Source organism: Patagioenas fasciata, chromosome 3 (assembly GCF_037038585.1).
Source record: "Patagioenas fasciata isolate bPatFas1 chromosome 3, bPatFas1.hap1, whole genome shotgun sequence".
NCBI lineage: Eukaryota > Metazoa > Chordata > Aves > Columbiformes > Columbidae > Patagioenas > Patagioenas fasciata.
Window position 1 is genome coordinate 119,132,048 of NC_092522.1, and position 23,709 is coordinate 119,155,756.

The 23,709-nt window shown below is 48.6% G+C and overlaps 1 protein-coding gene across 1 annotated transcript in view; it reads left to right on the forward strand.

Moving 5' to 3' along the window:
* Window positions 1-22,236, forward strand: part of TNFRSF21 (TNF receptor superfamily member 21) — a 36,803-nt gene extending 14,567 nt beyond the window's left edge. Inside the window, exons 4-7 of the mRNA XM_065835181.2 lie at window positions 9,856-10,121; window positions 16,406-16,459; window positions 19,224-19,443; window positions 20,808-22,236. Coding sequence (XP_065691253.1) covers window positions 9,856-10,121; window positions 16,406-16,459; window positions 19,224-19,443; window positions 20,808-21,037 — 770 coding nt within the window. The 3' untranslated portion in view covers window positions 21,038-22,236. The remainder of the gene's footprint in view (window positions 1-9,855; window positions 10,122-16,405; window positions 16,460-19,223; window positions 19,444-20,807) is intronic.
* Window positions 22,237-23,709: the final 1,473 nt, after the last annotated feature.

The following is a 23,709-nucleotide window of genomic DNA, read 5'->3' on the forward strand; positions in this document are numbered from 1 at the left end:
TACTTGATTCTCTTTTAAAGAGACAGTGCGTTGACTAAACAAGCCCACACATAACTGTAATCTCTCCTGTAGATCCAGCCCCTCATGAAGGGAAACGAGTGCAGGGAAACAACCCAGCAGTGGATATTCTTAAGCCTTAAATTGTTTCATACTCAGCTGCTATCACAAATAGGGAAACCCAACTGCAGGGATGGCACTTGCAGGTCTACAGGGTGACTCCTGGCACTGGATGCTACTTCAGAACTCCTCCTTAGTGCTCATATGGGTAAATGAGATGAAAGGCAGCTAGTGTAGTGGTTTTGTTTTGCAGAGGTGTTCTTTCTCCTTGATCAGCTCCCGAGTAGGTCACAGCTTGGTGGCAGGAGCATCACGCTGGGAAGCAGGGTGAGAATGGGGGAGCTACTGTGGAAACACACCCTTGGGGATTCTGTCTCTTCTGCAAATCTGCAGAGCATGGGGAGGAGCGATGGGGTTAAAAGCGTCGCCAGTCTCAACCTGTGACCTCAGGGTTTTGTGCCCAGACCACAGGTAGGGCAGCGATGGCTGACAGCGTCTCAGGAGGGCAGGTGTGCCCATTACTGCTCACATAACTTGGTAATTGCGGTTATGCTTGGCGAGGAGCAGCCTTGTGCTTGTGTGCAAACCCTAATATGACTCTGGCAGGCAAAGCGTGAGATGAGGGATTAATGTCTTGTCTACCTGCCAAAACAGAGAGGCAGAATGTGTTGGGTTTTGTTTGCGGGTTGGTGTTTGTTTTTTTATTTCAGAGGAATCTCTCTCCTGGTATCTGCAGCTTAATGATCTACAGGCATATGACTGCTGGTCCTCTAACATCAGCCTGTCCACTTCTGCACAGTGAGACCTAGGCAGAAAAGGAGCTTTTTAAATTGGAAGGGGTGTGCTGGGAATCATGAGAAATATGGATGCTGTGGCACAACTGAGCATTAAAACGAGGATGCCCCCTCACTGGAGCTCATTTGGCTGCACGGGAGCTCTGTGTTTTCAGCTGTATTTGCTCCAACATGAACATGATGCTCCACTTCAGGGTGGGATGAAGCAACCCTTCATCTGCAGCGCAGAGTTCTGCTGTGGGAGCTTTGGGGTGATGTCTCAGGACTATTTGAAAAAAACGTATTCCTTAAACCACTTGTCTTAAAACTTTGCTCAGGTTGGCCCCAAACTCATCCTTGACCTTTTGGGAAGCTACATGGAGCTGACAGAGGCTTAATGGTAAAAGGGAGTCTTGGAAAACACAAATGAGGGAGGCTGCTGTTCTGTGTAGAGAGGAGGAAGCTTAATCATGTGCAGGTTTATCATATCTAGCTCCTCAGCCTTGCTGCTTTAGCCGACCTGAAGACCAGTGCTTGATCGTGTTGCTACCCAAGCCGTCTGTCCACAATGTGTGCATGGCTCCGCAGAGCTGCCCTGGGGAGCTGGTACGTTTGCTCCTAAGTCTGCTTAAAAAAATGGGGAAAAAAAAAAAACACAAACAGGAAAAAAATAGTATTCCATGGTCAAAATTCCTAGGAGGCCCCTGGATTAATTGAATAAGGGATCAGAATTCGTGCCTTGCCTGTTAAGGTGTAGGTGTGAGTGTTGAAGGCAGGGCAGCTCGGTGGGGAGAGGAGGGTTGTCCTTGCAGAAAAACACACTGAGCCCAGGTGTTTTTTGCCAAAAAAAACCCAGTACTGGTTTCTGCGCTGGGAGGACTGTGATTTCTCACATTGGTAAGGCTTTCACACACAACTCCTCAAATAACAAGGCAGACTTTTTTTTTTTCCTTGCTTGCCAAGGCTTCATCTGGGCAAAAAAATACAGGACGTGAATTCAATCCTTAGGTTGGCATCTGTGGGTGTCTGGATATTTATATCATAGAATGGTCTGGGTTGAAAGAGACCTTAAATACCATCTAGTTTCACCACCCCTACCATGGGCAGGGACACCTTCTGCTGGACCAGGTTCCTCAAAGGCCCATCCAACCCATCCTTGAACACTTCCAGGGATGGGGCATCCACAGCTTCTCAGGGCAGCCTGCTCAGTGCCTCACCACCCTCATGGGGAAGAATTTCTTCCATATATCTAATCGAAATCTACCCTCTTTCAGTTTAAATCCATTACTTGTTGTCATATCACTACATGTCCTTATTAAAAGTCCCTCTCCGTCTTTCTCAAAGGTCCTTTTAGGTACTAGAAGGCTGCTGTAAGGTCTCCCTGGAGCCTTCTCTTCTCCAGGCTGAACACCCCAACTCTCAGCCTGTCCTCCCAGCAGAGCTGTTCCAGCCCCAGATCATTTCTGTGGCTCCTCTGGCCCCTCTCCAACAGGTCCATGTCTGTCCTGTGCTGAGGGCTCCAGAGCTGGACACAGAACTGCACGTTGGGTCTCATCAGAGTGGAGCAGAGGGGCAGAATCACCTCCCTCCACCTGCTGGACACGCTGCTGGTGATGCAGCCCAGGATACAATTGCCCTTCTGGGCTGCAAGTGCACATTGCTGCCTCATGTCCAGTCTTTCATTCACCAGCACCTCCAAGTCCTTCTCGGCAGGGCTGCTCTCAATCCCTTCATCCTCAGCCTGTACTGGTACCGGGGGTTATCCCAACCCACGTGCAGGACCTTGAGCATCTTCCAAACCTCCTCATTTAGGACATAAAGTATATTTAGGGGTGGGGGTAGGATGGGAGGTTTGCATTTAGTTTTAAACAACCTCCCCTTTTTTGTGGGGAGAATGGTGAAACTTTCACATTTTGAAAGGGTACTTGTGTTTTGGGTTTGGGATTTCTACATGCTGGTTTGGCTGAGCCATGGTGTCCTGTCAAGTGGAGCTGGGATGTGCTGCGTCCTGACTCAGTTGCTCGTGCAGGCGCTTGGTGTGTTCTGGGAGGTAAAAATAGGCTGTGGCTGTTTTGCATGAGTCAGGGTGATATTTGGAGGAGGTGGGTGCGATGAGCTCAGGCACAGAGCTCTGTTCGCAGTGATTTGGAGCTTTTATCTGAAAAAGCGAGGGTTGGGCTGCATCACTGTGGTTCTCCCGTCTGACTTGTGTGTGCCCTTGGGCTGTGCTCTCCACCCATGATGTTTCATCCTCTGGGTCTGTGCAAGTGTCGAAATCCAGCCAGTTTGTCACGGTCAGGATTTGTCATTTCGCATGGTATCATGTGCTCTGAAATGGGCAGATGGAGAAAGTGATGAAATGGCAGCTCTTCCCATGCAGGGTGAGGACTCAGTGATGGCAAGTCCTGTCCTTTTGCAGAGAAAAGTTGAATTTCAATGTCTATATTATGGGAGGTCTGGATTGTGTTGATGAACAAGCCATTGGTCTGTGTGTTGGGTGAGTGTAACAATTAATACTGCCCACCTCTGGGATACCTGTGTTACTGGGCAGGTGGTGGAAGCTCCAGGTTGGTACTGGGATGGTGGAGGTCAGTTCCTGCACGTGTCGTGGGCAGACTGGTGGGACTCATCCCTGTGAATGAAGGGATGGAGTGTGGATTTCCTGAAATCCAACCTATCTGGAAATTCATGAAGCTGGCTCTGGAAGCTTGGGCATGTGAGCTGCTCACTAGATGAGACCACACGTGTGCCACAGGTTGTGGAGTATCTCCTGACCTTTCCTTCCCAGCTGTATAAGACATCCTAGCACTTAAACTGGTGTTGTGTTAACCCTTCTGTGCTACATCCCGTTGTTATGAGTGGTACCACAGGACATGTGGCTTGGGAGGGCTCTGTAGACTTGAGCATGAGATTTTTCCTTGAAGGTGGCAGCTTCTCAGTCACCAGTTTTCTGCAAAATAACAAATTACTTTTGGCTTGAGCTCTGAAAATGAGAATAGCGGTGTATTTTTTTGTTTGTGAGAGGGTGGGGAGAGGAAGGAACCAAAGCTCCTCTGTGGCTGGGCTGTGGTTAAACTTTGCCATATCTGCTGTCAGGTGCTTGGGTGTAGCCTTCTGGTGGGGTAGCTATTCCACTCTTCTCAAGTTTACTTGAAGATGTGAATAAGTAATGTCAGAGAGGAGTGACGCTTATCCTGAACAAACCATTAAAGCACAATTGAGTCCCATGCACTTCTATGATGACCATCTCAGCGATGTTCATGAGTGGAAGGGGTAAGTGCCCTGTCTAGGTCAAACTGCGCACAAGCAGTGAGGCAGGAGACGTCCAAAGGAGTTGAAAACAGATGTGGAAAACATTGAATCAGATTCAAAAAAAAAGCATCTGGAAGTCACTGAAATAACATTTGTGAGGAAGACTGAGGCGAGCAACATGGTTGGAGGTGAGAGACCTGTTTATAGACCTGCCCTGCCTCTCCGTGAAGGTCCTTCTTTCAGCTCAGCATCTTTGTAGATGAGCTGAACACATATTCGGCACTACTGCTCGCTTGCAGTGCTCTGCAGGTGTCTGTCCATCCTGTCTGTGTGAGCAGAACTGTCTACATTTGCTCTGTTGACTGTAGGCCTGCCTAGAATCATAGAATGTCCTGAGTTGGAAGGACCGACAAGGATCATGGAGTCCAACTCCTGTCCCTGCACAGGACAACCCCACAGTTCACACCGTGTGTCTGAGGACGTTGTCCAGTCTCTTCTTGAACACTGTCAGGCTTGGGGCCGTGACACCTCCCTGGGGAGCCTGTTCCAGTGTCCAGCACCCTCTAGGTGAAGAACCTTTTCCTCATATCCAACCTGAACCTCCCCTGGCACATCTTCCTGACATTTCCTCAGGTTCTGTCACTGGTCACCAGGGAGAAGAGCTCAGCCCTTGTGAGGAAACTGTGGCCACTATGAGCTCTCCCCTCAGTCTTCTCCAGGCTGAACAAACCGAGTGACTTTAGTGCACCCTGCATGCACCCATGTTACCGTGTGTATCATCCACCCTCAGGCTTTGCCTTTCCTTGTGTACAAGTCTTGTCCTGGCTTGAAGGGGAATTCTTCACTGCTCCAGGCTTATTACCACCTTTGAAATACATGGAGTTGGTTCGTCACAATGTTTAGACGTTTCCAGTTGAAATGCCACTTGTCTAGGTACCCAAGACAAGATGGATGTCCTGCATCCTTCAGATGCTGCCATTGCCCTCTCTGGGATGGCGACTGCACACACAGCTCTGCTGGACTCATCTCAGGAGGTTTCACAGCAAGAGTTCCTCTTCAATTCCAGTGTCCTTTCAGGCAAGCATTGCTGGGTGAAAAATGGTGATGGTTCCTGCTGGTGGTGGTGCCTCCTGCATTAGCAGCAGGGTGGTGGCAGCTCTCCCAGGCTGTTCCCATGGCCCGTCTCCAAAAAAAGGAGGGGGACTCAGGTTGTTCTCTGGTATTTGCAAGCTCAGAGCAGCTTTACCATTGCACTGATGTGGCTGTGACCAGCCTCGTGTGTGAAACATGAAACAGGTGGGTTAAAGCACCATCCCTGCCAAGCTCGGCCATTTCAGTTTGGATTACTGGAGCCTGGAGGGCTTTGAGTGTTGTCTCCAGCCTTGGTGTGCGGATGAGCGTGGCGGGAGAAGGTCCACCTAGTTTGGTGGTGAGGAGGACCTGGTACCCGAGGTGGAAATGTTTGTTTTGCTTCATGCACCCTGGTGGGTACCTTTCCATCCCAACAGGATGCTCTGGCACTATTAGCGCTCTACAGAGTAACCTGTAGGGCTTATGGAAATATAGAAATAATAGGACTCTAAGCTTATTATAAGCATTAACATTTTATTTTATTTTTGAACAAGTGAATTAAGTTACTGTAAATGGCTTGAGCAGTAATAGTTGGCAGTGTGCAGCCGCAACTTGTCATGTAATGGTTATAATCTCATTTTTCAAGAACAGAGGGAGCAATGGTTTTCTAACTGACTGGAGCCAAATCTGTGCTCACATCTGTGTCTCTTCCATATCTCTTTGGGGTTTTGTTTGCACAATATTGTGGTGGATGGAGCGAACATATGTGGCTTAAATTCATTTAATAGTTGCAAGAAAATGAGTTTAAGGTTCTTATAGTATTAAGGTAGACATTTCCAAATTTGTTTTTAATGGAACATTTGTTCTCCAAAGATTATTACGCACCATTAAGTCCTCTGCTGCCTGGTGCATTCTCATGCCCTGGGATATTATTGCTAAGGGATATAAACATGTTTATGGGGCCACTTTATTGAACAGTGAGATTAAATATACTGAACTTGAAAATGTCAGTAGGAGCATGAGTGTTTTGCCATAAATCTTGTGCGAGAACATTAGGACATAAATGTCATGCCACCACATAAAACTGGTGCAAATCAAGTTGTGACCAGCTGAAAACTTTTCTCGCTAGTACAGCAGCTGTAAATACTGGGATTTATCAGCATTAAATACGTAGATGGGAGCAGGTAGCGTAGGGGCTTTTCCTTTTTCGGGAGGACTGGATGTGCCACGCAGAGGTCATAAACCAGCAAATTGTTTTAATGCCTCTATATGGCTGATGTGTGTGGGAGTGGATGTGGGCAAAGCTCCCACCTGGCTGTAATACTTTGTCTTACTGCAGGACAGCACTGTTGGGGGGACCGGCTCTGCTCTTTTTATGTATAAAATGGGTAGCATTTTATTTTTTTAAATCACAGAATCACAGAATGTCAGGGATTGGGAGGGACCTTGAAAGCTCATCCAGTCCAATCCCCCTGCCGGAGCAGGAACACCCAGCTGAGGTTACACAGGAAGGTGTCCAGGCGGGTTTGAATGTCTGCAGAGTAGGAGACTCCACAACCTCCCTGGGCAGCCTGGGCCAGGCTCTGCCACCCTCACTGAGAAGAAGTTTCTTCTCAAATTTAAGTGGAACCTTTTGTGTTCCAGTTTGAACCCATTAACCCTTGTCCTATCATTGGTTGTCACCGAGAAGAGCCTGGCTCCATCCTCGTGACATTCACCCTTTATATATCTGTAAACACGAATGAGGTCACCCCTCAGTCTCCTCCAAGCTCAAGAGCCCCAACTCCCTCAGCCTTTCCTCACACAGGAGATGCTCCACTCCCTTCATCATCTTTGTTGCCCTGCGCTGGACTCTCTCCAGCAGTTCCCTGTCCTTCTGGAACTGAGGGACCCAGAACTGGACACAATATTCCAGATCTGTGATCTATATATATATATATAGATAGATGTAAATGGGCAGCATTATCTATATATCACTCAACCCAGGAAAAAAAAATAATCCCTGAATATGAGGGTAGAAAAAGTTCTGACATAATGACTTACACACTGGGATGACAACTAATGCACTGAGATTTATCTATATCATTATATCTATATATATTAATATATCCATATCGATATATAACAGGCAGCAGCAGACCTGCTCATCCCTGTTTGCACTGCAGTTGTTACCTTGGTGCACAAACCTTGCAGAGCTATTCGTACCCTCAAAGTCAGGGATTCATATTTTTTTCCTGGGTCAAGTGATAAAATTATAAAATTAAGCATTGGCTGCGTAAACCCAGTGATTTGCTGATTTTGCTGCCAAAACTGGTTGAATTTTCTGGTTTAAAGGCTATGACTTCAAACCTGAGTTGGCTTTTGGGCTTCTTACCGACAGAGGGGTGTGATACCCAAAGGTGCCAGCGTGACCTGGGCTGTCTGTCCTTCCTGCACAGGACTGACAGCCAGCCCCAGCGTAAGGATGTCAAGGGAGAGGAATTTGAGAAACGGGAGGAGTTAACAAGGCCAGGCTTAATTCCTGCTAGCATGTTGAAGCATGATGGATGATAGTATGTATTTATGTGCCTCAGATAATTAGCCCCATCATAAATCTCAATAGCGTATTCGCAGCCTTTTCTTGTTCCTAAATGCTAGGGAACATCATCTTTGTCTTGGGCTTATTTTGAATAATGAAAAAGGCCTTTTTTCTTTTCAAATTCCTCTTCTGAGTCTCTCTGTAACTAAAACCAAGTCTTGTGCTTAGTTTGTTTTTTGGGAGGCTGCTGCACGCTGGACTGAGCTTTTATGCCAGGAGAAACCCTGGCCCTCCTATATCCGTGATTAGAGATTTACATTGCTGTAAATCAGCTGGGAAGAGGGAGGTTTGGTGGTTACGGTGGGAGGAGGGTAGGGGTATGCAAAATGCGGGTTGTATTTCAGCATTTTGGCTGTAGAGCTGGTCAAACACCGGCTGCGGATGCTCTGGGAGCTGTGGGGTCATGGCTACATTATCTGGCTCAGAAGCGATAACTAAAGTCTATGTATAGCAGGTCTTGATAAGCTTGTTTTATTAGTCAGAAATGTTCGAGTAAAAAAATCTGTATCAGTCTGCATAGGTTTTTTTAATATGTGTGAGTGTATATAAGCGTATATACACACAGTTATAAAATATCTATATTATATAGAGAGAGAGATAAAAGTGTGTATGTATATACATATATACACACATTAAAATTTCTATATCAGGCTGTGTAGTTTAAATATATCTGTAAAAAGAGATATCAATATTCCTATGTCAGGCTGTATAGCTTATATATTTTTATATATATACCTATTGTGTCTATCTGTATGGCTATATCCGGGCTGTGACATGAAGGTGCAGTTGGGAGGTTTGATCTAAATTGTGTTAGAAATTGTGACATTTTAGGCCAGCAGGGAAGACTCTGACTTTGATAATCCTCCGTAAGCAGCTGGTTTTGCTGTCACCACTGTCGTGCCTGCAGAGGGACAGAGAGACAGTCTCTGTAGTGACAGACGTGTGTTGGTCCATGAGGAAACCCTAGGTGTGGTTACCTCTGGAAAAAGTGAGTTTCTCATTGCAGGTCACCTACACCAAGCCTTCATGTGGTAGTTTGAAACAAGGTGTTGCTCAGCTTGATTAAACAGGGTTAATTAGCTGCTATGGCTTTATTTGAAGGTTTGACTCCTGACCTGTGAGGAGGTACAAGCATGAGGTGCTGTTTGCAAGGTTACCAAAGCTAAAGGAAGGAAACTCTCCCCATCTTGAACCAATGTGTCTCGAGGGCTTTTCTGGGGGAGGCTCTGCATTTTTGCTTTTCAGATCGCATAGCAGATTTTCCATTCACTCAACACTTGCTTGGAGTAGGGTCTCCTGTCCTGTAACTGAGTCATCCCACGAGTCTAGGCTGGAAGTGGCTCTACATATGATCATAACTGCTGTAGGTGCTCTGCTATGGAAATGTTCATCTTTATAGAGATGCTTTGGTGACTCACCTCTTAATCCAAAGTGGTGACTGCTATGCAGATGTAGAGGCGACTGTGTTGTCATCTTCCCTGCTCCTGCAGCCGTGTGGTGGCCAAGTACCAGGGTTTTTTTACAGTTAAATTAACATGCTTTATTTTAGGGTGGGTGTGCCTCAATTGGAGCAACCCATGGGTCTGTCACCCCTTACTTGCATAGGAGGTGTTGAGCACGTTACGTGTGCTACTTGTCTGCAGAGCTCCATAAAAGGTCTTTCACAAATGGCTGGGGTTGGAAGGGGCCTCTGGGGATCATCCAGTCCAACCCACCTGCTAAAGCAGGTTCACCAGAGCAGATCACACAGGAATGTGTCCAGGTGGGTTTGAATGTCTCCAGAGAAGGAGACTCCACAACCTCTCTGGGCAGCCTGTTCCAGGGCTCTGGCACCTCAAAGGAAAGAAGTTTCTCCTCCTGTTTACATGGAACCTCCTGTGCTTCATCCTGTGCCCAGGGCCCCTCATCCTATTTCTGGGCACCACTGAAAGGAGTCTGTTATCTTGACCCTTGAGAAATTTATAAACATTGACAAGATACCCCAAAAATCTCCAAACAAACACCACCTAAAGAGAAGAAGAACCTGGCTATTTGGGGGTGGGAAAAGCTTTGCTAAAGCTTAGAATTGCAATGCTGAGAGGCTGCAGACCCCCACCCCTCACCTGTAGCAATTCTGCCCCACAGGCATCGACATCCTGAAGCTGGTGGCAGCCCAGGTGGGGAGCCAGTGGAAGGACATCTACCAGTTCCTCTGCAACGCCAGCGAGCGGGAGGTGGCGGCTTTCTCCAATGGCTACGCGGCCGACCACGAGCGCGCCTACGCCGCCTTGCAGCACTGGACCATCCGCGGGCCCGAGGCCAGCCTGGCCCAGCTCATCAGCGCCCTCCGCCAGCACCGCCGCAACGACGTGGTGGAGAAGATCCGAGGCCTGATGGAGGACACCACGCCGGTAACGATGGGCTGGGCTTTGGGTGCTCTTGTCTGATGTGGTGCACGTCTTGTCTGGCCATGGTGAGGATGGGGGTGTGTGGGATCAAGCCTGCCTAAAAGCCAAGTAGCTGGGCTCCATAGAATCAGAGGATAGTTTGGTTTGGAAGGGACCTTCGAAGCTCATCCAGTCCAACCCTTGCCATGAGCAGGGACATCTTCACCCAGATCAGGTTGCTCAGAGCCCTGTCCAACCTGGCCTGGGATGTCTCCAGGGATTGGGGCATCCATCACCTCCCTGGGCAACCTGGGCCAGTGTTTCACCACCCTCATTTTAAAATTTCTTCCCCCCTGCCCCTCAGAACTTCTCAGGGGCTTACATTTAAGTCTTATGTTACTTTTGAGCAAAGCTTTGCCAAATTTTCCTCAAAACTTTGTCAAAGTTTTGACAAGGTCGGTAGTCCCACATGTTGTAGTTTCCATGTGTCTCTGAAGGTCGTCACGAGGACCTGGTACTTGAGCCCTTGTGTTGGGGACAGGGAGGAAAAAACCACCACCTTTCAGCTTCCTCTTAAATGCTAAAACTAAGTGCCCAGGATTCTGTGAGAAAGGCCAAGCATCCTTGAGCACTAAACATTGGTGTTGTGGAGCAATGAATTGTTTCCTCCAAGCAGGGGATGGGTGGCATGGGGGAGTCCCTGTGTACTGTCTTCTAGAGTTTTTGCCCTTCTGTGGCAGCTCTGGCCTTAAAACAAGCTGTCCCATATTTAGAGAGAATGAATAAATAAATTGCTGCAGCATATCCTGCAGCAGGGTCTCAGCTGACTGTGAATAATTGGAAGGTTCCTCAGTCATGTTTGCTTTGGCCACCGCTGCCTTAGCTGTCACTGTGCTTTTGGGTTTTTGGCTCTGATAGTTTGGTGGTCTTCTGCAAGTGCTAGTAAAGGTGATGGTCCCATACAGCTTTCACTTGTCTAGAAACTGATAAAATTGGGTTGCTGATCTTTTGAGCAGGTGACTCAGGTGGGTTCATGTGAGAAACAGGGCTCATTTCAGCAAAGGATATGTTGTTTTTTCTTAACAAATTTACCTGAGCTGGCATATCCTCCTCCCCCATGCATCTGATCAGATTTTTTTGCGTGAGTATCCCTCATGATCAGCCTTAGGTGTTGGGTGTTCTTCTGCCCTGAAGGTCCTGGACCAGTTGCTGCACTGAAGCGACACGTGAGATGTCAAAACTCAAAATCACCCCAGGGTGCACATTCAGCACGGCAGCACGCTGCGTTTCTGCCAGCTTTTACCTGCTGTAACCTGTCTGCCTCTTCTCACTGGATCGGCTCCCACTCTGCAGGTGCAGGCAGTGATGGAGTGGCCGTGGGAGGGATGTAGAAAGCTGCGAGAAGTGGTTTGGGCAACGGGGGCCAAATCTGCTGATTGGAAAGCCTTTAATTAGAGCTAATTCAGTTTTGACTCTTGGTAATTGTTCTGTCCAAAACGCAGACAAATCGAGGCATTTTCTCTCTGCACCAAACTGGTTTGGTGGAAGGAGCAGGTTGCCCCGTTGGTGGCAGGTGGGGATGCTGGGCTGCACCTCTCTAGCAAGCAGCCCTGCAGAAGCTGGCTTGGGGAAAAAAAAAGAGATATAATAGCAACAGAAAATAGAGCTTTTTTGTTTTGTGAATGGAACACCTCTTCTATGAGGAGAGGCTGAGAGAGTTGGGGTTGTTCTACCTGGGGAAGGCTCTGGGGAGACCTTATTATGGCCTTTCAGTACTTAAAAGGACCAATAAGAAAGGCAGGAACAGACTTCTTAGCAGGGCCTGTTAGGATAGGACAAGGGGTGATGGTTTTAAACTAGAAAACAGGAGATTCAGGTTAGACATGTGGAAGAAATTTGTATAGTGAGGATGGTGAGAGCCTGTCCCAGGTTGCCCAGGGAGGTGGTGGATGCCCCATCCCTGGAGACATCCCAGGCCAGGCTGGACAGGGCTCTGAGCAACCTGATCTGGGTGAAGATGTCCCTGCTCATGGCAGGGGTTGGACTGGATGAGCTTTGAAGGTCCCTTCCAAGCCAAACTGTTCTATGATTCTGTGAAGGGAGTGAGGACTCTCATAAGCAATGCACATGAATGCATCCTCCTGGCAGCTAGCAGGGTGAAGCCCTTGGGGTGACCCAGCCCAGCAGCAAGCATCCCATGTGTGCCATGTGTCTCAGATGAGCCTGGGAAGGATGTGTGGGTAGTTGCGCCCTCTGTGATGCCTTTGGCCCTTACTTGGCATCCTTGTGTGCAAATGGTCGCTTCCCCATCCTCTCCCTATGGCCCTGTATACTGAGAAAGTACCAACACCCGCAACTCATAGGTAAAAATTGTGTTACTGGATGACATATCTCTTGGACAGCAGATTGGTACCCTAAACCCAGCCAACCTCCCTTCACCATCCCATCCCACTGCTATCACATCCTCATCCCAAATCCTTTATCTGACATCTGGCTTCAGCCTGTGAAACCTGCAGAGGCAAAGCTGCTCCCTCCTGTGATGCCCTATTCCCTCAGCAGCCTTTCGGGCTCTGAAATTCAAATATTTACATCCCCCGATAGGAATAAGGGAATTAATGAGAGTCCCTGGAGCGTTTCTGTACATGGCAGGAGCATTTTCTATTGGGTGGGGAAGGACTCTGCTCAAGTCTCGCTACCTTTTTTAGCTGGGGAAGATTATACTGGTTTTGCGTTGGGCTGAATGAATTTAGGTTAAAACGAGATTAGCCCTGTGAATCACTTTGCTAGGTTTTTTCTGGTGTTGTTTTGGTTTGGTTTGGTTTTTTTGCAGCTGATCCAGAAAATATGGTGAGCACAGCAGCTGTGGGAAGGTTTTTTGGGGTGCATTTAACTTGTAGGCTCCTGCTAAAGGCTGCCCCAACCACATACACTTGTCAGGCTCAAGGTTTGCAAAATCTCTCCCCTTGCAGGCTCGCCAGGAACTGGCACACAAGCCCGGGCAATGTTTAGTGAGCACAGGCACACCCCAAATTAATGATGCTGACAACAGCAAAATTAGAGGGTAGAAGGGGGAAGGGGAGAGGTTTTCCACTGCTATCGCAATAAATTGTAATTTTCCATTTTGGGGTTAAAAGTGGAAAAGTTCAGTATAACGCAGGCGCTGGGTAACTGGATTTTTTGGGGGTGTGTAACAGCATTTTGCAGATAGCCAGGGGTGTCTGTGCTTGCCGGGGGTGTTGCTGGGACAGCTGGCCGTGTTTGCTACCATGAATGTCCTACCGTGAGCAATGCTTGAAGCTGATATCTTTTTTGTTTATGGCTCATCTGGGCTTGGCTGCAGTATTTCAGGGAATGGATGGAGGGGAAGCAAACAGCCTTGCTCTGGGTGTTCAGCAGCGCAGCCTCAGCAAAGCTTAAAAAATAATCTAATAATAAGGGACATGTTGAAAAATGGAGGTGGGGGAGCTGCAGCCCTGAGCCCGACAAGGTTTAGGTCCATGGCTAATTGCACATCACAGATAATCCCGTGAATCAGCAGATATGTCAGGGCTGGGTCTGGTGTTGAGGTTAAGCCCTGGGGTTTTTAGGGGGTGCTGGAGAAGAAGAGGATGTGAAAGCAGCCTCGTGTCCAGGCCGTGGCAGTGCCTTTGGCTCCTGTTCTTCCTCTTTTGCAGGTCAAAACCCTGGGGGGTGGGAGAGAAGGGGCAAGAAGCTGGAGCAGCATTCCCCAAATTCAGGCCCAAACAGCTTCTGCTCATCCTCTTCGTCTCTTCTTTTGGCAAAGCAGAACTGGGTTGGACCCAATTATTAGCAATTAGTTTTGCACTGCGTTAACATCAGGCGTCAATGGTAGAGTGAGGGTGAAGCTGTTGACTGCATTTCCCAGTTGGGGGGTTGGCAGAGGTCCGATGGCTGGGAGATGCCCAGGGAGCCATGTACAAAACCAAAATTGTATTCAGTTTTCCCTTCTGGACTTGAAACAGGTTTTATTTGAGGCACAAAGCTGTAGGATCAAGTGGTTGAAGCCTCAGGGCAGGGCTATGGCTGGTTGGGTTTTGCTGGAGTGAGCATTGCTGTTTTCAAATAGGTTTGTTCTAAACCACAAGTTGTTTTTTGTCAAACCCAAGGCTGGGTTTGAACCAGCCTGGACAATGTGCAATAAACAAAGAATTATTGATTTATAAAGTAATATAAATAACATAAACACAAAAATGTAAACTTTGTAGTAGAAGTGGTTATTAATGAGGTTTCCGTGTTGTGGTAGCCACATCTCCTTTGCTCTGTGTGTTTGATGTATGTTGGACTTGGGAGCATAGGGTGAAACTAGAAGATGATGGGGTGAGAAGATGCTGAAGTTGGTACTGACTAACGTGGAGTTAAGTTTAAAAGCTCTTCATCATGGCTTCGTCAACTCTTCATCATGATTTGAGTTGAAAAAAGTGGATGTCCAAATTCATAAGCAGGAGAAGTCACCAGGAGCTCTCATGAACATATCTTCTCCTGCTTGGAGAAGCACTTGGCTCACAAATGGCTGGGGCTGGTGGGGAAGAGCTGCTTCCTCTGTGGATTGCTGTGGTTTGGTCTTGGTGTCTATACCCTCTCCAGTCCTGACTTTGTCTGTCCTGAGTGAGGCTTGACTTGAGTAGCTCTTCTCCAGGGCTACCTCATGTTGAGGAACACCAGCTCTACCACAGAGATGGTGTCAAGCAGTCTTATAAAACCTGGCCTGGAGAAGAGGAGACTGAGGGGAGAGCTCATGGCAGCCACAGCTTCCTCACAAGGGGAGGAGGAGGGGCAGGGCTGAGCTCTTCTCTCTGGTGACCAGTGACAGGACCCAAGGGAATGGCAGGAAGATGTGCCAGGGGAGGTTCAGGTTGGACATGAGGAAAAGGTTCTTCACCCAGAGGGTGCTGGACACTGGAACAGGCTCCCCAGGGAGGTGTCACGGCCCCAAGCCTGACAGTGTTCAAGAAGAGACTGGACAACGTCCTCAGACACACGGTGTGAACTGTGGGATTGTCCTGTGCAGGGACGGGAGTTGGACTCCATGATCCTTGTGGGTCCTTCCAATGCAGGACATTCTGTGATTAAGTGAAGGACATGGGAAAGACATTTGGGCTTTCCTACCACAGAGTGCTGAGCACCCTCACGCTCATCTCAACTTGGCCAAAGGGGTTGCCTTCTGCTCTGCAGCATCTGCCACCTCAGTGAGACCTTGTGGCCTGGCCAGTGGTGTTTTGTCTTCCGAGGTCTGGTCTGCATTGAGGGTGGATCTCCAACTGCCATGTGTGCCATGAAGCTGCTCATCCAGGTAGATCCTCCCTGTACGTGGGGCACCATAGCAAGAGCATCCCCCCTCAACACCACCTGCATCCACGGCATCATCCAGCCCACCCTGCCTCATTTTCCAGTGTTTCCCCCACCGCATCCCCCACAGAGACACACCAAACCTGGGAATCAGGCTGGTGTCAGCTGGGTGTCATCTTTTTGGCAGGGAATCTGGGAAACAGTGGCCTTGGTGCTAAATTTATCCCCAGTCCCAAGAGGGTGTGGAGCCGGCCTCTGCGGAGGTTGCTCCTCTAAACCCAGCTCCCTGACAAATTTTCCGCGTTTTGTATTTATATTTAATTTTAAACCAGCAATAGTTTTGAGTCTTGTTTGTGTTGGGGCGAGAAAACCCAACCCAAACATGGCTGCACAAAGCTGAGCTGATGCAGCAGCAGACCCACCACTGGCTTTTCTCACCGCCTGGGTGCTGCAGCAGGAATTTCAGGGAAGCATCACCCAAGGGAGAGGTGTTTTTAATGCCTGTGGCTTCTCCTTCCTTACATTAGCACAGCAGCTGCCCTGTGTGTTTGTCCAAGTTGAGCTTTTATTGCTGTACAGTAAAACATAGGCAGAAAGTGGGACCAGCCAGTTCAGACAGAGCTGTTGGGAGCAGCTGTGAAAAGAAAACAAAGTCCCAAGTCTGTGTCAGGTTCTGCACTCATCCCTTCCTGTCACCTTTTCTTTCTTTTAGAAAGAAGCTTCAGACACCCTGAGCTACCTCAAGCATCCTCTCAGATGCATTAGGATCCAAAAGGATGTTGGTACTCGAACCACATCCCAAAGGGCTCTGAGTACACAGGAGCTTTTAGCAATATTTTTCTTTGGCACTGTAAACCTCTTGCTGCAGCACTCAGAATTAAATTGGTGGGGTGCCCTGGTACAACTAACCGGTTGCAGGAGGTTGCTGATGTGTCAAAGCCACCGTGGCACCTTTGGGTGGACCGTGTGTCTGACAGTCTGCTGTGTGTCTGTCTGTGCAGGTGCAGATGCAGCCGCAGTGGCAAGCGCAGGACCCCTGCAAGGACGACGCGAAGGTGAGAAATGCGGCGGCTCTGGGAAGGCAAAAGGGCTGCAGAGTGCTTTGTTTTGCTTGGGCTTTTTTTATTATTATATTTATTTTTTTTTCCAGCCAGAGCTTGGTTTCGCCTGGGCACCACCGTTCTCAAAAATAGGAACGGCCAAGGTGGTTTCAAGCAGATGAGTCACAGGCTATGAATAGTGTATTTTTACACCTATTCCACAGGCTTCACCTCGCAGCAACCTTTTGCTTTTCCTCGGCCTTTTAAAACCTTCATTCCCACTCGCTTTCTTCCCACAGTTTAAATATTAACACAAATCCGAGCATCCTGTTGACTTTGTCTCGTAAGCCTTGCAACCATTGAGCTATTTGGGAAGCTTAGGGCTCCCAGGACGCCTACAGTCAAATAACCTCGGGTTATTGTCTTCTCTTTTTCCCTTAAACAGCTTTAGCAGCTGTTTAATTAAACTCCAAATGACTTGCACGCTTCTGGGAAGGGTTTTTCCTCTCTGCTGGGAAGGCAGAACCGGGGCAGCTGGATGTTCCCTGCCCCTCCCAGTCATTGATCCTCAGTTATTGGGTCCCTTTTTGGAAATCAGGAGTTAGGTTTGTGATTGGATATTTAATAGACAAATTGCACGAGGAAAAACAAACCCCGAAAGACTGTTTGTTATTTTTAAAGGGGAAATCAGGGTGAGTTGCAATTTGGAAAGCGGCCAGACACTGTTCTGGTGCTTCCCTTGCTTTTCCCCCATTAATGGCAATAGGCTCATTCTCGTTGATGAGCTGTATTGGAAAGGGACTTTCAGAGAAGGCAGATTCTTTTAATTAAAAATTAAAGCTGACTTTTATTTTTAACATGCCTGTTGCATAACATGCTGAGCTAGAACAAATCCTTCCCTGTTTATTTTCAATGGGGAGCGGGGGGAAAAGAAACCCTTTTATTCTGCCACGAACAGGCTTCAGTGTTAATTTAATATGAACTAATGGGCTTCTCAGCAGACATGTGATTTGTGGGTGGCAAATTCCTCGACATGGATGAGGAATGCGCAGGCACATCCATGCCAGTGCAGAGGTGGCTCAGTGGCTCCCTGTCCTGCAGCCTTTAATCTGAGTTTTGCATTTTAATCCCTGGGTAGCAGGCAAAAGCGTGTGAGCAGGAATTGCCGGGTCTTTCTTCTGTGGGAGGAGAAAACAGCGTTGTGAAGAGGGTTGAGAGAGTGGGTTCCACGTGGATAAGGGCTTACAAATCTGCTTTGACAGGTCGAGCAGGGATGCAGGGTTTGGGAAGAAGTTAAATATTGTATTGGGAGTGTCAAACTCACGTTCACCAGGGGCCACATCAGCCTCGTGGTTGCCTTCAAAGGGCTGAATGTAATTTTAGGACGACATAAATGTAACTACTCCTATATTTATACAGTCCTAAAATTACATTCAGCTTTTGAAGGCATCCACGAGGCTGATGTGGCCCTTGGTGAATGTGAGTTTGACACCCCTGTATTAAAAGGTCCTCTGAGCAACCTGTCTGGGGAGGACCTGGTGACCTGCAAAGGTGCCCAAGCTGCCAGGCTGGGATGTGGGGATGCTGCCCAATCAAATCACAGTAGGATAATGAGAAGTAAAACCAAATCTTAAAATCACCTCCCTCCCTTCTTCCCAAGGTTAACTTCACTCCCGAGTTCTCTACCTCCTTCCCCTCAGTGGCACAGGGGGATGGGGAATGGGGGTTGTGGTCAGTTCTCTCTGCTGCTCATCCTTCTTCAGGGGGAGAGCTTCTCATGCTCTTCCCCTGCTCCAGCCTCTCTTGTGCACTCCCTCCCACGGGAGACAGTTCTTCATGAGCTTCTCCAATGTGGGTCCTTCCCATGGGCTGCAGTTCTTCATGAACTGCTCCAGTGTGGGTCCCCATGGGGTCACCACTCCTGCCAGCGAATCTGCTCTAGCCCAGACTCTTCTCTCCATGGGGCCACAGGCCCTGCCAGGATCCTGCTCCAGTGTGGGCTCTCCACGGGGCCACAGCCTCCTTTGGGGCACCCACCTGCCCTGGTGTGAGGTCCTCCACAGGCTGCAGTTGGATCTCTGGTCCACTATGGACCTCCATGGGCTGCAGGGGGGCCAGCCAGTCTCACTATGGGCTGCAGGTGCTCTGGTGTCTGGAGCAACCTCCTGCCCTCCTTCTTCAGTGGCCTTGGTGTCTGCAGAGTTGTTTCTCTCACATATTCTCACTCCTGACTCTGGCTGCAATTGCTATGTCCCAGAGGCTTTTTTGTTTATTTTCCCCTCTTCTTAACTATGTTATCCTAGAGGTGCTACCCCTGGCTCAACTTTGGCCAGCAGTGGGTCTGTCTCAGTGCCGTCTGCCATTTGCTCTGTTGGACGTGAGAGATGCTTCTGGCACCTTCTCATAGAAGCCACCCATGTAGCCTCGCTGCTACCACAACCTTTCCACACAAACCCAATACAGAGTGAGAAGGAAAACCAGGTTAAAATGCTCTGCTGTGGTTGCTCGTACCAAGAGTGCAGGTGATGTTACCCCTCCTGCCTGTTGAGATCTAGGGTGCCAAATCCCAGTGCTTATGTCTGCTCCAGGTCACCTCCAGTGCTCATTCTGGGTCAGCATGTCCCCAGGGAGGAGGAGGAGAGGTCCACCTGGATTCGTAGACCACTTGCCAAGGACAGGCTGGGGTGTGTTGAAAGCTATGATGCAGATGGTTTTGAGTGTGACCCCACTGCATAGCATCCCTCCAAGTTAATTTTCCCTCTCTTTCTTCCCCCCGAAGGTGGAGGTTGACAGACTGGCGCTGCCCGTGAGCCCCAGCCCGCTCAGCCCCGCGCCCAGCCCCAGCCCCAAGCCCCCCGAGGCGGCCGTCCTCACCGTGGAGCCCTCTCCTTCGGAGAAGAAATGCTTCTTCGTCGACGAAGCGGAGCCGCTCCTGCGGTGCGACTCGACCTCCAGCGGCTCCTCCGCGCTCAGCCGGACGGGCTCTTTTATTACCAAAGGTACCAAAATCAGCTCTGGGGGGTGGGAAGCAGGAAGACGGAAGGGATGCCATGGCATGTCCCCTGTGGTCAGCACATGTGGTAGAGCCACATGTGGCTCAGCCCAACAGAGAAGGGCTGTGAAAGCCCTTCAGAGAAGGGCAGCCAAGCTTGGTATGGGGTCTGGAGCACAAGTCTGATGAGGAGCAGCTGAGGGAACTGGGAAGTTCAGCCTGGAGAACAGGAGGCTGAGGGGAGACCTTATCACTCTGCAACTACCTGAAGGAGGTTGTGGCATGGAGGGGGTTGGTCTCTTCTCCCAAGTAGCAAGTGATAGGACAAGAGGGAATGGCCTCAAATTGCACCAGGGGAGGTTTAGATTGGATATCAGGAAAAAATACTTCATGGAAGGGGGTTGTCAGGCATTGGAACAGGCTGCCCATGGAAGTGGTGGAGTCACCATCCCTGAAGGGGTTTAAAAGATGTGTAGATGAGGTTCTTAGGGCCGTGGTTTAGAGGTGGACTTGACAGCGTTAGATTAATGGTTGGACTTGATGATCTTGAAGGTTTTTTCCAACCTAAATGAATCTGTGATTCTATATCATTTAAGTAAATAACTGGGAAGATTGGCTCTCTGGCATGTGTATATCACATCCTGATTCCACACCAGAACATCCTGTTAGCAGAGGTGATATAGATTTGAGAAGGGAAAACACCCTTAAAGGCTTTTAAGTCTTTGAAGTGCTGCCAGTGAAGCTGTAGCATCCCTGGATGTTGGAGGGGATTTTCTTATGAATTTTGGCTGTTGCGTTGACCTGTGGGTTATTGCATGAGGTGAAACCAGAAAAACGTCATTTCAAGACTGAATTTTTTCCACCCTTGGCCCTGCTTGCTGCAGCATGTGGCTTGACATGTCAATCACCATTAGTCACCCCCACTTTTTTGAGGAGGTTTAATTTACTGCTTGTAATTTGCTGCATTTAATCTTCTTTAACTTCTAAAGATGGTGAAACACTGAGCTCAGTCAACCTACCGAATTTATACTTGAGTGCAGAAATGAAGCTGAGCCAATGAAAACAACACAAAAGAGCAGAATTCAGCTTTTTTTGGCTCCTCTTCCTCTTCACTTTTCAGTATTGGCCATTCGGCGTTTATAAATGCTGTGTTTGCTCTAGTGGGATCCTGGATTTAGGTGCCTCAGCACCGCTGGCTTCCCTGTCTCGTCCCTTCCCCATCACCTTCCACCTTTTCCCTCAGTTCTCCTGTTGGTGTGTCCCTCCTCAGATGGCACCCGAGTGTGGACTGAGGTCTCCAAGGAGAACAAGCCCTGGTTAGCAGAGGTTTCTGGAGGGGTTTCTTGACCACCTTCTCCTTCCCTCCCACAGAAAAGAAGGACACCGTCCTGCGCCAGGTGCGCTTGGACCCTTGCGACCTGCAGCCCATCTTTGATGACATGCTGCACATCCTCAACCCCGAGGAGCTCCACGTGATAGAGGAGATCCCGCAGGCCGAAGACAAGCTGGACAGGCTATTTGAGATTGCCGGAGTCAAGAGCCAGGAAGCCAGCCAGACCCTCCTGGACTCTGTCTATAGCCACCTTCCCGACTTACTGTAGGCACTGGGTCACCGCACGCTCTCCAAATATCTGCTAGAGCTAGCTTGGCACTCGTTAAGACGACCGACAATATGCAGGCAGGTTTTGTTGTAGAATATATGGCCAGTATTTTTGTTGAGGTGTCCCTGGTTTCTGGAGGGGGCGCAGTTAACCAGCGCTGCACCCCTCCACCTTAACTATCGCTAAGTCCAAGTCTTTGCACCCTCTGCCCCCTTCCCCGAGCCTCTCTGCTCCTTGTTCTCATTCCAATCAGATCAGTTGATGCACTTTAAAAAAAAAAAAATGCAGTTAACGAACTAAAAGACCACGAATCTGGTGTAATTTAACACATCAAATCGGGGATTGCTCTGTAACGCACTTCTTCTGTCAAAGCTATCGCTCGGAGTGACCGTCTCCCACCGCCTCCCTTCGCCTTGGAGCGGTAAATGGCGAAAACACGCAAAAAGAAAATCGTTGCTGGTTACCGTCTCTTAAAGCAGCTAAGCTTCCCACCTGAGCTATTTTTTTTTTAACATACTATTGTATAGCTCATATCCATTGCTGAGATTTTACTAGCACGGTTATTTATTGTATGGTTTTCACCCGGACAATGCATCGCGCTCCTATAAGCTAAAGCAAAAGCGCTTTAACAACAAAGAAAAGGGTTAGCCCTACCAACCTTCGAGGTGATGAAAAGGTCCTTTGCCTTCAGTCGAATGTAAGGAATTATCTTGCCTTGCGGCGTGCGGGAGCAGCGGGGCCCCGGAGGGAGCTGGACACGGGGAGGCGAAGGCGGCTGCTGGTGCTCCTGCTCTCCTCCTGCTGTAAGACTTAAACCAAGCTCTGCTTTTACACTCGTGTCTCTTGGTTGTTTATTTTTTTTTTTTTATACAGACGTGGCCGATAGGTTTTCCAAAGACCTTTACCTGGTCTTAATAGTCTCTTCAAATCACACTTCACTTTTTATTAAGGAAAAACAAAGGGGGGTGGGGGTGGGGGAAAAAAAGCTGCATCGTAAGAAGTCTGTCTGATTATATTTGCAACTATTATGCTCCCGTAATGAACAGTCTGTACTATGCTCAATTTGAAGAAATCATGATATGAGGGTGGCATGTGCCACCCTGTGGGAAGGGGTGGGAGTGGGGGAAGAGGGGAATGAATTGAAAAATTGCCTTCCAGTGTACTAATTTATTAATAAATACTAGGTGTTTGTTACTTGACATGATTCTGTGTTAACTTACTTAACACCTGCTTCTGCTCAGGGACACCTGGGTCAGAGCAGTGGCTGCTTAGGGTGCCCATTGGTGGGGTGAAAAGGGAGATTTTGGGGTGATGAGGGAGTTCTCCCCTTTAGCTTTGGGGCCAAAAAGCGGTTGCTTTCTGTTGACAGTGCTGCCTCCAGCCCCACAGTCACTGCTGGAGCGCTCTGCAGCCGGGGGCAGATGCATCCCAAGGGGTGCTCCATCCCATGCTGAGCCGGGGTGGGGGACACATGTTAATCCCCATAGTGGTGGGGAGATCAGGTGGCTGCCGGGGCTTCCAGGCTTGTTTTTATGCAAGCTCCGAAAGGCTTTGCAGGCATTTGGCGTGGGCTGGAGTATTAATTTTCCAGGATGCAGCTGCTGTGCTGAGTCACTCCTGAGCGAAGGTCTTGCAGTCGCAGCGTTTCTCTTGCCCTGTCACGTTACCCATGTCCTTAAAATCTCCGCTGCAAAATAACTCATCCCTTGTTATTCTGTCTACAAATGGAAACCTATAATGGGGCAAACGCTTCTGGTTTATAATACTGTCATTTTGTATACTTATCTTCCGAGTGTTTTCCATTAACTAGGATACTGTGTTTTCTTTCTGGCTGGTGCTGAAAGTTGCTGTTGCAGGACTGTGCGTAGGTGCAGGATTAAAACTTTTCAACATATGGACGGATGAAATACAGTGCAAAATAGCAAGAGCCTTTATTGGGAGTGCTGGGGTGAGGTATTCCCTCACTGGCAATGAAGCATTCAGCTCGGTGGCAGCAATGTGTCTTCAAAGCACTGCGAAGAAACAGAGCATGGCTTTTGTGCCTGGCTTGTGCCAGGTTACTATAATCAGCATTTTGAGGTAGGGTTCAATACCACCTTGTTGGCAAATGGGGGTTTTTTTGTCTTTGTGTTGGGAGTGCTGGTGGTTGCTATCGATCTGCCTGGGCAAGAATTGGCAAGAGGAGCGATGGTGTGCAATCACGAGCTTGATCAATAGCTCAAGGCACACACAACATGCCAGCTTTAAATTATCCTCAGCAGATTCTTGGAGTGAGTATGGCTGGGAAGTTGGGGATTTACCTTTTCTTTTTTGGTGGTCCAGGTGCTCCCAGCCAAACTCCCAGGTTGTAAATGCTGGAACCATCAGAGCTGCCATCCCAGGGCATCACCAGCCTCGACCCACAGCTCTTCTCTCCATTCTGGTAGCGGTTCACATTGAGGTTTGGAGGTAAAGCAAAAAATAAGGTCCTGGGAAGAGGGTTTAGCAGCCAGCTGAAGAAATGCAATGAAGCCAGCATGTCGTGCAGGTCCCTTGGCCAGGAGATGCTGAGGAGGCAAGGTGAAACTGTAAAAATGCACACAGGTGGGTCCCTGGGCTTTTTGGTGGCAGAGTCATGGGACAGGCCAAGGTTTGGGCAAACCTTGGCTCTACCTGTGCTCTGCACGCTTCCA